Consider the following 14,305-nt stretch of genomic DNA (forward strand, 5'->3'; position numbering starts at 1 on the left):
TTAAACAGGAAAATGAAAAATACAATCAGATGAAACAATCATTGTTATTTATTTTACATGTTGCATTATGTTTCTGTGTAATATTTGAAAACTTCTAGAAATATTTAGAACCCTTCAGTAATTTTAAGCAGAATATATTTTTGTTTTGAAGTTGTCCCTCATAGCAGTGCAGTATTGTGTTGTATCACCTATTTTCAGTATTTTACTGTTGTTTATAAAAATAAAACACATGTAACAAGCATGTAATGTAAAAGATGAGCATTAGACAGAAAATATGGGCTTTGAGAAATGAAAAATATGAATAAATAATGTCACAAGGCAAATCAGTCTCTAAAATAGCATTTCACTGTACTGAAGTAGGTATCACTAAACATTCTTTCACTCTTACCACACAGAATTCGAGGTCATGGATTTCCACCTATTGTACAGAAAAGTACCTATTCATTTATAGCCAAACACAAAATGTATCCCAATTAACATGATCCAAATTTTGTGCCTTTCAGTCCCATGCAGTAGCTTATAAATATCAAAGATCCTGTCAACGCAAATCAAGATTTTGTAAACTATAAAACTTGATGCTGTAAAACAAGCATTTTTAAGTAGCCACAGTTAACTATCACTGGCTAACCATCATCAGTTTAACTGACCATTGAAAAGAGTACTATTTAAGAAAAAGGCATCTTCTATAAAAATAACACAGTTCTTTATATTCCTGCTTCACCTTTTAAACTATCAGCACAGCTACAATATATCATTACTTCCTGTTCTGAGAAAAGTAATAGCCAAAGTAACCTAATAAACTTCCTATACCTTATGTTATTATTTATTTCCTTCAGATGACTTTTCAGACTGGCAGGTCAAATTTCCAGCTTCAGATTTACTTCTTGGTGGATGAAATGTCATGCACCATCAATATATGAATTATAAAGACCCATTAGGTTTCACTCATCTCAAGAGATTTCTCTACCGCTTTAAAAAAAGCCTTGTTTCTATAAAACCCCAGCTGGAGCTTTAAAATCTTATTGGAAATAAGGATAGACACAAAAGCCTGGACTCATGAGACAGAAAAAATGGAAAAGAAGAGCAGCAAGAAAGCTGCATGGCATAGGAAAATGCACTGTTTCCCCCTCCAGTGAATTTACTACTTCTTTCACTTCTGTCCTAATATTTCTTTTGGGTTTTGAATACTGCGTATTCAAATTATAGAGGTCCTACTGATTAGTTAGAGTTGCTTTGCTTAACATGCATTTTGTTCTTCCTGAATACACTTAACCTGAAAACAGAATTTAAATATGTTTAGGCATCCAACTAAACAACATAAATTGACAAATCTCACGTGTCTGTTTTCTCTTAGTCTCCAAGCAGCCAGTTCTTTGGAAGCCAGTTCTTCTGGGCTCATTTTTATTAGATGGTCTGGAGTAACCTCTCCTTTCAGTACTTTTTTAAACAGTATCTAGAAGAAAAAAATAATTAACTATTGCTGAGACAAAACAGCTCCTAATAGGAAACACAGTAGAGAAGCAACATACAATACACTCTATACAGCTATATATATTGTTTGTAATTATTTCTCACTATCAGAAGCACTACTAGATTTAGATTTTTTATGATACAAACCTTAATTTCAGAGCTCCCTGTTTGTTCTACATCAATATATATTCTTAATGACCAGCTGCACAGTCAACCATTGTTCCAAAAAGAGAAAGCAAATTTATGCCCACTGCAGCAGTAATTGAGACTTTTTGTAATATTAAAGAGGATGTCTATACTTCTTGACTGACGTAAATGAATCCTTGTTGGGGGGATGCCATATAATTTGGGGGTATGCACAAACAAGGCAAGTTAGTAAAAAAAATTATTCTGCTTATACAACTTACAGTTGGTTATCATCAATATAGAGAGATTACTATAGGGAGAAACTAGACAAGGCAACTTGATCAGAACAAAGAAGAAAGAATCAGAGCAATTGATAAGTCAAAAAGACAGAAGTTGAAGAGGCAATAATAATGAGCTCAAAGAATGCAGAAAACATGAGTGAAGACTAAGTGAGAAATTTGGGTATGAAAACAACAGTGAGACAAGCTACAAGACACAAACAAAAAAAGAAAATTATGGGAAAAAATACGCATCAGTAGTAATTACAAAAATATTGACAAAACAATATATTCACTACACTTTGAAATCCCACTACTAAGTGCACAGGGAGGAAAGAGATGAAGAATTAATGATGGAGAAAAAAACAGAGCATTGAATATGCCAGAAGACAAATAATAAAGATAAAAAACATACAAAAAAGTAATGAACAGGTTTAATTGTGAAAGAACTAATAATGTACCCACACAGAAAACTTTTTCTTTAACCTACAGCAAATAAAGGATTTCTGCAAACCATAGTAAACAAGTAATACATACATTATTTTTTGGATCTTTTAGGTTGAACATTAAACTTCTGTATTTGTTCTTATATTTTGAGTCAGTGTCCCGAAAAAAAGAAAACAGTTCTCTTTCGATTCTTGTGGCAACTTTTGCTGCTCTCTCCTCAGGAATCTTTAAACTGGAGTCTGTCAACCTGTGAGAAAACACAAGTACAAAAATTACCAAATACTTCCAAATAATTAATTTCTTATCTTGTCTTCTGAAGGAATTGTAAACAAAAATTAATAATTTCATTTAATACATATATTTATACCTTTTCATCAAAATTTCCTTAAGAGATTGCTTAACACTTTGTCTTATCTGATCAGCAGAAGGTTTGGAAGCTGGCACAGCTGGTAGATGTGTTGCACTGATTGATCCTTTCTCATTTTTCTTTTTCTTAATTTCTTGTTTCTCGTGAACACCTATCAAAATACAGAGTTAAAAACTGTAAGTGACACAGCCACTTAAATAAACAATTACCATTGCTGGATATCATGAGCTTTTGTTTTTGGAAGTATTAGAACAAGGCTAGAGGAGGGCCACAAAGATGATCAGAGGGTTGTAATACCTCCCCTACGAAGAGGGGCTGAGGGAGTTGGGCTCATTCAGATTGGAGAACAAAAGGTCTGGGGAGACTTTAGAGAGGCCTTCCAGTAGCTAAAGGGGACCTACAGGAAAGCTGGGGAGGGACTCTTTGTCAGGGGGTGCAAAAATAGGACAAGGGGGAATGGCTTTAAACTAGAAAAGAGTGGGTTTAGATTAGATATTAGGAAGACTTTTTTCCTATGAGGGTGGTGAGGCACTGGCACAGGCTGCCCAGAGAAGCTGTGGATGCCCCATCCCTGGAGGTGTTCAAGGCCAGGCTGGATGGGGCTTTGGGCAACCTGGTCTGGTGGGAGGTGTCCGTGCCCATGGTGGGGGAGGTAGAATCAGATTGTCTTTAAGGTCCCTTCCAGCCCAAGCCATTCTGTGATTCTATGTTTAAAACTGATCTTTAGATTAACTACTATTCTGAATTCATCGTGACAGCATTTTGCCACCTCCTAATTTAATTAACATATTTTAGAATAATTCAATGATATCATGGATACCAGACTCATTTAAACTCCTGCAATCTGCAGTTAGAAAGGATGTCAGCTATTTTGTGACTCAGAATTCCAAACAGCAAAGTGTTTGAAGTTTAAAAGATGCCATTACATTTAACCCCAACATTTTCCACTGTTTTCTTCCACAGTTTTTTTAGGATGTCAACATTGGCAAAAGACTAGAAAAGTGGATTTTTTTAAGACATGAATTCAAAACTTGAGTTTAGGATTTAAAGACACAGTTCTCAGACAGAATCGCTCTAGCATTGCTGCTGAGATTTCAGATCCAAATCACAAGAATTTCACATTATCATGAACTTGGAAGAGTAATGCTTTCTGGAAGGGAGCTGGGGGATTGTTTGCTGTGAACGAAAATAGGTCCCGTCTACCTTTCAAATAGAATTACAAATGAAAATCTGATGGCTCAGTGTGCAATATAATGTTCCCCTTTGATATGAATTCTGATGCAATTATTTATCAATTTGTGCAAAAGAAACGAGTGTTTCAAGGTACTACTTATATCTCAATATCAACATTTTTATGCCCATTAAGTGCTCCTACTATTTTATGGAAGAATGCTACAAAGTTTTCTACAACATGAAATTAAGCTTAATACAGATGCGCTTTTTCTTCCACTCTTGATAATGTGATCACCCTCTACTATTCAAATAGGAAACATTTACCTGCTAAAAAAAGTTTTAAAATGAAATGAGAAATGAAGGCCATAAACATCATGGGAAAAAACAGCTCTCCAGATCACCATCACTTGCACCATGAAATGCTTGAAAATTGATACTATGAAGTCATCATTCTTCACTGTACACATGTCATTTACAGCATGGAGTACTTTTCCAAACTTCCTTACCTGACTTGGTGGACTTTTCAACCATGCTAAGAGACTCTTTACTATTTTTTTCACTTTTCTCATCTGAAGATCGCCGAGGAATTACAGCAGTTTGTGTTGCTTTTCGAGTAGGAACATGTTGGCCTTTTTTAGTATCTGAGTCTCTGGATTCTGACAAATTCTTCCCATCACCAGATTCCTGAAATAAACATTTATGTACACTAGCATGCTACTGAATGCTATAATGAACCACTATATAATTACCATGCATTTTCGCGAGTTTTTAAGTATATGGTATAATAAACTCCTGAGATGTATATGCACCATTATGTAATGTCTTCTAAGAAGTTACTGAACAATATCCCAAATTGCTACCAAACACGATTAACGATCTCATTGAAAAACTGGCCCAAGACACGTCACAGGTGTCTTGCAGTTAAGCTCCCTGTTGAAAAACACTCTGTTTTCAGCTGTTTTAAAAAATCAGGGACATGAACTTCTCTTAACCTGTTTTAGGCATGTATCCACAGGAAGTCACATATGATTATACAAAAATTTGATCAAAATTAGACAGAAGAGTTTATGAATCAGAATTACAATAATACCATGCAGAAAGAAGACAGAAAGGATCAGTAATGATAAAGTTACAGAATCACAGAATTTTCTAGGTTGGAAGAGACCTCAAGGTCATCAAGTCCAACCTCCAACCTAACGCTAACAGCCCTCCACTAAACCATATCCCTAAGCTCTACAAGTTATGGTGAATATAATACCTATATGTCAAAAGACTAAGGAAGTTTAACAAAAGCATTATGAAAATAAATTAAATTTATTAGTAAAAGAAAGTAGAAAGGCCCTAATTAAAGTGTTACGTATTTTCTTCTAAAATGTTGTTGTCATATAGAAATTTAAGATTTATGCTTTATGTAATATAGCAAATTGACAGATGCCATATAAAAATGAGTAGAATTTTGAAGGCAAAATTTGCTAACTTGTTCAAAATATCACTTATGTAAAATACGGTATTCCAATCTTCCATTGAACCTCATATACACTGTTTATAACGTGACCATTACCAGGGGTTGGAGGGACAGAAAAAAAAATTAATAGAATATTCAAAAACTTCTGGCTATCCTTTGCTCCTAGACCTGTGAAAGTCTATAGTGTAGTAAACACTTATTCTATTACGTTTTTCACGTGTTCCTTCCCTAGTGAGAAGGGTTGAGCTGTTTCTAATCATGTATTTTGCTTATTTTTAAACAGACAAATATGTATATAGGTGAACCTACAATGTATGACATGACTGCTGCTCAATATAAGACAGAATGTACCAGCAGTACCTCAAAATAGCCAAACCTGTCTGAAAATAACGTTACTCTGAAAATAACAAGTTTTATACTAGATTCAAAAATGTTTGAAACACAGTATTTTGGATGACATGGATTTAAAAGGAAACCTCCTGTATCACACAGAATCACAGAATTGAAGGGGTTGGAAGGGACCTCGAAAGATCATCGGGTCCAACCCCCCTGCCAATATCTCCAATAACTAAAAGGAATTAAATGAATGAAACTTACCCTTCTGAAAATTTTGACTTTATGCTTCCCTGCATCTTCTGCCTGCTTTGTTTTTTCAGTTGTTAGATTTAGATTACAGGTAGGTGCTTGCTTTGACATCCCCGGTTTTTCACATTCAATTGCTTTTTCTTCTCTGTAGCTTTCAAGTTTAACTTGAGTATCCAGTAGACTTTGATCAAAACACTCTGCCTTTTTGTCTTCTTCAGCACAGCATTTCACACAAACATATTCTTTATCTTCTTCACCCATCTGCTGTGCTTGAGATAGACTCAGTCCAACACAATCACCATGAAACCAGTCATCACACCTGCCACAGCCTACCATAAACCTGAAAACAAAGTAAAATACAGGTTAGTGTCTAACTAGTAATAATAAATAGAAAGCAACAATTTAAGCAGAATATACCATATTTGGTTTTATTTGTACGTGTCAACAAATCGTTCTTACCTGAAACATGATTTTCTTTGTAGCTTTACATCCATCTCCAGCCTTACGACATGGTATGATCTTCCTGAGAAATTGTTTGGTTTTGTTTGTTTTGTTTTTGCTTTTTTGCAGCAGTCCAAGAGAGTATCATAACCTCATAAGGTGTTTGTAATCTGCCCCCAAACCCTAACAATAGAATCTCTCGAAGTATTAATCTCAAAACCCGTAAACTTATGTTTCAGAAAACTTGAAAATTTTCTTGCAAGAACATACCACATTCATATTGTTTCAAATGCGATTATCATCCTCATAGAAGAAATGTATCAACTGATACAATGCTCCATAGCAGTAATAGATGTTTAATTATTTTGACAAATAAAATTGGCCCAGACAGAAAAGGCTATTATAAGTTAGTTGATATTTTACACCATGTTACTTAGAGACTATTATTAGTAAATTATATGCAGAAATTTGCCTTTTATTCTCTTTACTGGTGAATTTGGAGCCAGGAATTAGCTACATCTGGCCAGTTGGCAGCGATTAGTTTGTTTGCTTGAAACAAGGTACATGCCACTGTTGTGTTGCTCAGCTACTTTATTCAGAGCTACTATTTATTTAAATAATATTTCAAATAAAGAATAGTATCATTTAAAGCACACTTTTCATCTCGCAGTCACTTGAACTGTTTCATTATTTTTAAATGAAAAGTAAGTTTATCTACAGGTTGCATTTTCTAAGCATTAAGATCACTTGGTCTCAAATAAAAGCCTAGTTCTGGCAATTTTGTTAAAACTTTGAAAATGTTATTAGGTATCACTAGTGCCTAATTGCTCTGAAAGGTACAATTTCTCAGTAGAATTATTCTGGAGTAGAATGAAATTTCAAAGTTAAATAGATTAAACACCTCAACACATCTGTTATAGGAAACAGAATTGGTAGTATTTACTTTTCAAATAATTTCTTATAAAACTGAATATAATGTGATTACTAAAGATTTGCTTGCAAATGATGTAGAAAGAGCTCTTGCATTATCCATTTGCATTATTTTTCTTTCTTTTTTTTTTTTTTTTTTTTTTTTTAAGTACCTTAATGTTTAGCAGAAGGAAATCCAAGAAGACTTGCAAGCACATTATGAAAAGTGTGACTTCGTTAACACTGAAAAATTATGTACAGAACTATTTGGTTCAATTCCATAGAAGAAATCTGACCTGAAGTTTGTAGGACTACTCTAAAGAAGATTCCTAACCTGTATGTGTTGCTGTAAAGATCAGGTCCTGCTATCTGCTGACTTACCTACTTTGTAATAGTGTATGGTTTGGCAAAGTGTGCCTAGATGAATATATTCAGCAGAGCTGTAGATGAACTTTCCAGGCAGTTTGGTACTGTATTCAAGAAACTACAGATATCTCAAGAGATGAAAAAAAGTCTTCCTAGTCTAACAGCAGAAGTTTGAAACACAAGAGCAGGAAAGAAGAAAGTAGCAGCTTTATGTTCTGTTGTTGCTTACCCACCCCCCTCCCCCCCCCCCCAAAAAAAAATCAGGATTAAATCCTGAAGTAAATAGAATCTTTTGAGCCAAAATGAGTCTGATAAGCTTTAAAGCTCCACCTGTTTGAGAAAAAGGTCACTTCCAGTTTTAGTAGCCTACAGTCTTGTTCATTAGATTTAAAGAAACCAGTTTTTATAATCTAGTTTGTGAAGAAAGCTGTCTTCTGCTTTTTCTCATTTTTATTTTTATTTTTTTCTGAGCTGCAAGTACATTTTTGGTGTTATTCATGAGAAACCAAAAATCAAAATCTGGCTATCTATTCAGTAGTTTCAATTATGAAGGTGTAGGTTCCTTCAACTTTTGTCAGGATCTCCATCTTTTCACATCTATGTCCCAACAAAGCTAAAAGATGTATGAATGGCAACATCACAGTTAAGTGCTTCTGACAGCCTTGCCCCAGGAACACCATATTCTTAAACACAATAAAACAAAAGAGAAGTGATGTAAATTTAATACAAAGGTGATTGTTCCTTACTGAGAACCTACAGCCAAACATGATGGTAGGAAATATAGCATGAATGCCCATTTCACAATTGCAAGGATCTACAAGAAGATGCTTGACATCGGATACATCCTGCATCACTGCCAGAAAGTATTACAAGAACTCTGTGGATACCAAAAACTGGTTACAAGAATTCCAAACGTAAAATTTTCTACAGAGTTGAAATCAGGCTGAAGTAGTCAAGTACTTCTTGCCCAGAGGGTATTTTGGTGTGCTAATGAATGAATGCCTTTTGGTTAAAAATTGAAGGAAACCAGGAATACACCATCTCAGAGCCACAAATGCTACTTATATTTTTAATTAAAAAAAAAAAAATCATTTTCTTCAGTTTGTAAATTCAAGCTAGTTTGTTAAATGAGCAGGGCAGATTACAACCCTTAACAAATAAAATTTTGACTAACATTTAGGAAAGTGTCTACATTTACAAAAAAGCAGAGATGAACTCCAGAGACTAAAACAGACAAAGTGCTGTACAACTCCAATTTTAAATTGACAGCACATGCAATTTTCAGCTGTGCTCACAAACAGGAAGTCAGCAAAAGGGATGGTGTGTGATACCAGTAGGGCACCAGATAGGCATTCAGTCTTACATCTTTATTTTCTGGCCTATCAATAATAGAATTAAGACACACACTCAACCCTCCTCCCCCATATCAAAGACTTCACCTAGTGTGGACAGTGTAAAATCTGTGTTAGAAAAGTCTGTCCCATGTGTTCATAGTCTTAACTATGCAAATTTCAGGTTTGAAGTGATTTTTCTTTCTTAGTAGTTTAACCTTGTTGAACAGGGATAATTTAAGGCAATGAAGCAGAACAGCAGAGGCAGTCTTCCAAAAATAAACTGATCACTAGCAGCCAACTTCACAAGTGTGTTATTTTTTCTTTCTCTATTCCTTGCAAATAATAAAAAGAAGAAACAAGTGTAGCAAATTCTGCTCAGAAACAGATAATTCTTCACTAACAATATACACCAAGATAGAGAGATGTCATTCAAGCCATCTTAAGCAAACTACTCAAGATGGAATGTCCATTTGGCTTCACTCCTGGCTTTACAACAAGGTTTCAATTGCTCTGTATTTAAACACGCACAATAAAACCTGGGATTCAGAAACCAAAGCTATGAAGAGAATCTGGAAGTGTCCACAAAGCCTGTACTATAAACAGAATTTAAGTGTTTACAGTTGTTTTGCTTAAACCTTGTTATACAAAATGGTAATAAAAATACCAGTGATGCCTGCCACAAACTTTCACTGTTTTCACATGACTCAACTGAAAGACTGACTTCCAAGGCTGGGAGAGAACATACTGATTTTGATACAAGTAATGTAAATAATTCTTTGTACCATAAGGCCACTTTTGCATCTTTTTCTGTTTCACTCATCTGCACACAAAAATGCATTTATGATCTGTAACAGTAATTGTATTTGGAGAACAGAAAAGTGACGGCGCAATGCTCAGATTAAAAAGGGGCGTCAAGGGACACTGAAGCCTGGCTTGAAGGATCAAAGATGTCCTCTTGCACAGCTGTCAGTTGTGATTGAAGAGGTTCTGATATCTTGGACTATTTAAAACACCAAGGTTTCTGAATGTAGACTGCTTCAAGTTTGATGTGCAGGAGTTTTACCCATGTTGTAAGGCTGGATTGGAAGATGTAAAGCTGAAAGAGAAAAAAAATGTGTTTTAAAATATTATATCATGCCAAATTCAATAACAGATCAGCACTCCTTTTACTTGTCTTTAATAAAAATAGTTTGAGAAAAATCTAAGAGCTGACAGGTAACAGCAGACACTATTATAGTTCACTGGCACTTTTACATGGAGTATGTTATTGTTCCATTCTGTTTCCAGGATTCTTGGCAGTCCCCACATAACAGCATAAAAAGATGTACCTTAAAGGCCATTAAGGAATGGATCACAAAATAAAGAAAGACAATTAAAGCAAACCTTTCACCATCTCTCTTAGAGATTGACAGACTGTCTTTAGTATTATTTTTGGTGAATTAAATTCAACCATGAGATGAAAACACTCAAGCTTGAACCATTTATTTTCAAAATACATAGGCCATGTTTTAAAATTAACTTGCATACATTTAGTTTATAGAGCAGCATATTTTCAGAGAAATTGATTATTGTGAAATAAGATTTTAAAAGTAATATGGGCAGAAGCCCTATTATTCATAAAATAATTGTTTGCTGTAAAGCTACAAGTAAAACAAAAGACAAAAAAATCAGGAGCTGTCAGAATAGTTGTATGGGCCAATTATCTGCATTTTAAGATTAATAACCTAGAGTGCATTGACATAGAAAAATAACTGTTTCTTTTTAGCTCATTGCATTTGGCAAGGCATAAGACAAAAACCTGCAACAAAATTCAAATCTTAACAAAAAAAGCCTTGATACTCTTAACTATTCAAAAAGACACTCTAACCCTCAGCTCAGCTAAGAGGATAAACTATTCATGCAGTTTTGAAAAGTTCAAATATTTCTGCATCTGGCAAATATGGGGCGTGCTTTAGGCGCTTAAGTATTATTTCAGGTTCCCCCTTAATAGTACCATTAACCAATCTTCTATAAAATCTGTTGCAATTTGTATTAACTATTAACATTATAACTGTGTCTCAGCTGCACTGATGCTACAGTCCAGCCAACCTCAAGGAGAGACATTACATGGAGGCAACTGTTTTTCCTTTACCTAATAAAGACATTCCTAATAGAAGGAATGAGTGACAGGTTTAACCTTTACCAACCCGCTTTATTCCTCAGAGACTGAGGAAGATATTCACAGCAGCTTTAGCAGAGCCCATATTCCACATCACTGAAGTAGCATGGGCTCAATCCAAAGTTCAGCAGAACAAGTGATTACCAAGAAAATCTGCAGTACCTTGTTATCAGAGCACATGCACATAAGCAATTTTTCTTGTTCACCTTTAGTACAAGATTAATACAGTTGTCTAATGATTTTTCAGCTTTTGATTTTCAAGAAACAAGAACAAGCTATCTTCAAAGAAACATTATAATCATCTATCTTTATGTGAAGTTTGCAGCGTAGCAACAAGACACTGAAAACTCATTTCTTCAATATCAAGTTTCAGTACCCGATCTTTTATACAAGTTTTTTTTTCCTTAAAAGCATATGCTTCTTTTTCATGTTACAAGAGCCTCTCCAAAAAGGAAGCGAACAAGGACACAGGTAACCCTGTGCACCCTGATCTGAATGTAATTGAATGAAACAGGCCCAACAACAGGAAAACCAAAATCCTTGAACTTCCCCAAACCTTGGAAAAAAAAAAGGGGTAAAATACATCTCATAATATTAACCACAAACATATAAAAAATCATTAAAGGCAGCTCCATTAACAAGTGGTTCTATATACATATTGCTGGATCAGTTCTGTAAACTGCATACATAATTCTATAAAATATTTTTATATATTTCAGACAACTTGTACTATCCATTTTCCTGATTATCTAACATTACTGATATTAACAGTAATTCTACCAATATTGCAGCACAGCAATATGATGCATATAAAAAACAAGTTATAAAATGGTATGACTATAAATATGAACACTGGAGTCCTGCCATTCTTGAATTATATATTACAACACTGTGTTGCTTATACTGTCATTCAACTTCGCTACAGCTCACGGATAAGAGCTTTTAATATTGCAAGGCTTTTCAAAGTGGGAGAAAGCAGTAGGAGGGAGAAAACCTGAAAGCATCATCCATGACTACAAATTGATGACATCTCACAGAACCTACAGTTTAATATACTCATACTATACAAGTGTCAGAACTAAAGCAACGTAATTATTCTAATTACTGTTTCTTATGAAGAATGTTGTCGCAACAATGATTCATGCATGCACTGTTTATGCATCTACCCTTAAAAAGAATGTGTGTTTAACTTGAGGGTGGTTATGAGTTCAGATCCTTAATCTCCTTCTTCGTCCTTTCATGTTTGTATTAGCTTAATGAAGTACTGGCATTATTTAAAAAATCCAAACAAATGCTACTGTAGAAAAAAAATTCAGATTTTTTTTTTTAAAACTTCATACACAAAGTAATTATTGTATTACAGTTGTATAATAATTACATTATTAAATAATATATTATCAAATTAAATAAATACGTGATTCTCAGTATGCAAGGTCAGGAATACTGTACCTTTGCTAAATCAAGTTCTGCACTTCCCAATTGCCTTTTACAGCATTACTAACTTTTCTTCCACCTTAAAGCAGAATTGAAATGTGGGGAAGATGATGACTATGTAAAACTCCAGTTTTACCAAGCTTTTCTGTGAACTCTGAGAAGGTCTGGTAGTCTAATCACACAAACTGCATGGGCATACACCAAGCAACACCAGAACAAAAATAATAAAAACAACAGCACATAAAAAGATCCCTGTCACCACACTATGTTAAAAAAAAATAGAATTGTAGAAATCAAAAGACAAATTCACAAGAAAGCAATTAAAAGTACAAGCTTCCTTTTGCTTTCTACAACACTTTCTAGAAGATTTGTTTAAAAACAGGAAATCTCGAGTTCTCATTACTAATGCATAGTACATATGGAACTTCTTTCATTAAAAAAAGATAGAGTGAAGACAAAGGAGAGAATCTGCAAAACCTCCGTTAGGTTTTGTCTCTCTGTGTAAGAAAGGAATGAATTCAGCCCCCCAGCCTGTACAGAAAAAACACCTACAAAGAAAAATGGAGAAATTTATATTATGGGCCTTTACATCAGAAGGATGCACATGACACATCCAAGAATAAATCTTGAATTAGCACATTTCTCACTATCTGCAGAGCATCTTCATCTAGCTCTACCCAAGAAATTAAATATTTTTCTTCAACTATTTTTAAATATCTTCAGTCTGTCTTCAGGAAAATTAACTATTATGTTTGTGATAAAGCTTACTATTTTCAGTATTACTAGGACACATTGAGAAGTTGAGGTAATAAATTCAGTCTGTGTTATCTTTATGCGATACACATATATACATACTTTTCATCTATAGATGAATGAAAATTTATGTGTTATGTATGTTACTAGCCAATGGGAAAACATCTGACAGCAGTATTGGAACACAATGGCTAAGTTGAAAGAAATACTGAATGGGTAACACCAACTGAAACTTTGCTCTAAGCAGAGAAAGTGTTTCAGATGTGATGAAAATTACTACCTACAAAAAGATACATGATAATTATCCAAGTTGCTGAGAAATACCTGGTTTAGTTTTCATCTGAAAGAACAATAACTTTTTTAGTTATCTTGTAAAGAATACATCAAGCAAACAGACCATAACATCAAGCAAAAAGACCAACCTTAAGCCAAAGGTTGACCACCCACTCTATGGTAATGGTGATAAAGATACAATAATACAGCTATGTTGGTTCCAGTTTATAACCATCAAGGCAAGTGGAAAGCAGAGCACGAAAAATCACTGTTCAAAACTCAGGTACCCAAGAGAAAATGATCAAATCTATTAACACTAAAAAGCAGGCATGCCTCTTATAGGGCAAGGCACATCGTAACTTGATTTTTTTTTCCATTATGCAAGTCACATGTTCACAAGAAAGGACTTCTTTCCCAGCCAAAATCAGCAGTGCAAGGTAGGTGTACTTTGACTTTGCATGTGATCAACAAATTACAGCTTGTATCCCTAAAGACACCAACTGATATGATTTTTTGAAGAGGTGATTCTGAAATAAACCAATATTCAACAGTACCATCCATCTTGTACTGTTCTTCTAGCAGGCTTACGAAGATCACCCTGGGGCTGCGAAACACCTATGTAAGCATCCCCTCTGAGGATTCTATACACAAACAAGGCTGATGAAATGATTTCCACATGTTTTCTCCAACCTGAATCAATCCTCCAAGCTTAGTATTACATTAGCG

General features: G+C 34.5%; 1 protein-coding gene across 6 annotated transcripts in view; it reads right to left on the bottom strand.

The window, feature by feature from the left end:
* Positions 1-14,305, bottom strand: part of PHF3 (PHD finger protein 3) — a 49,273-nt gene that overhangs the window by 12,364 nt on the left and 22,604 nt on the right. For 5 of the 6 annotated variants that reach the window (XM_084512617.1, XM_084512620.1, XM_084512616.1 and 2 more), the window contains 5 exons: positions 5,924-6,251; positions 4,368-4,545; positions 2,689-2,839; positions 2,412-2,568; positions 1,337-1,453 (listed from right to left, as the gene is read on the bottom strand). In XM_084512617.1, coding sequence (XP_084368743.1) covers positions 1,337-1,453; positions 2,412-2,568; positions 2,689-2,839; positions 4,368-4,545; positions 5,924-6,251 — 931 coding nt within the window. Of the gene's footprint in view, positions 1-1,336; positions 1,454-2,411; positions 2,569-2,688; positions 2,840-4,367; positions 4,546-5,923; positions 6,252-6,370; positions 7,864-14,305 lie in introns of those variants that run through there. The other variant, XM_084512621.1, reaches the window with a different exon arrangement.

Source organism: Aythya ferina, assembly GCF_964211825.1.
Source record: "Aythya ferina genome assembly, chromosome: 3".
Taxonomy (NCBI): Eukaryota; Metazoa; Chordata; class Aves; order Anseriformes; family Anatidae; genus Aythya; species Aythya ferina.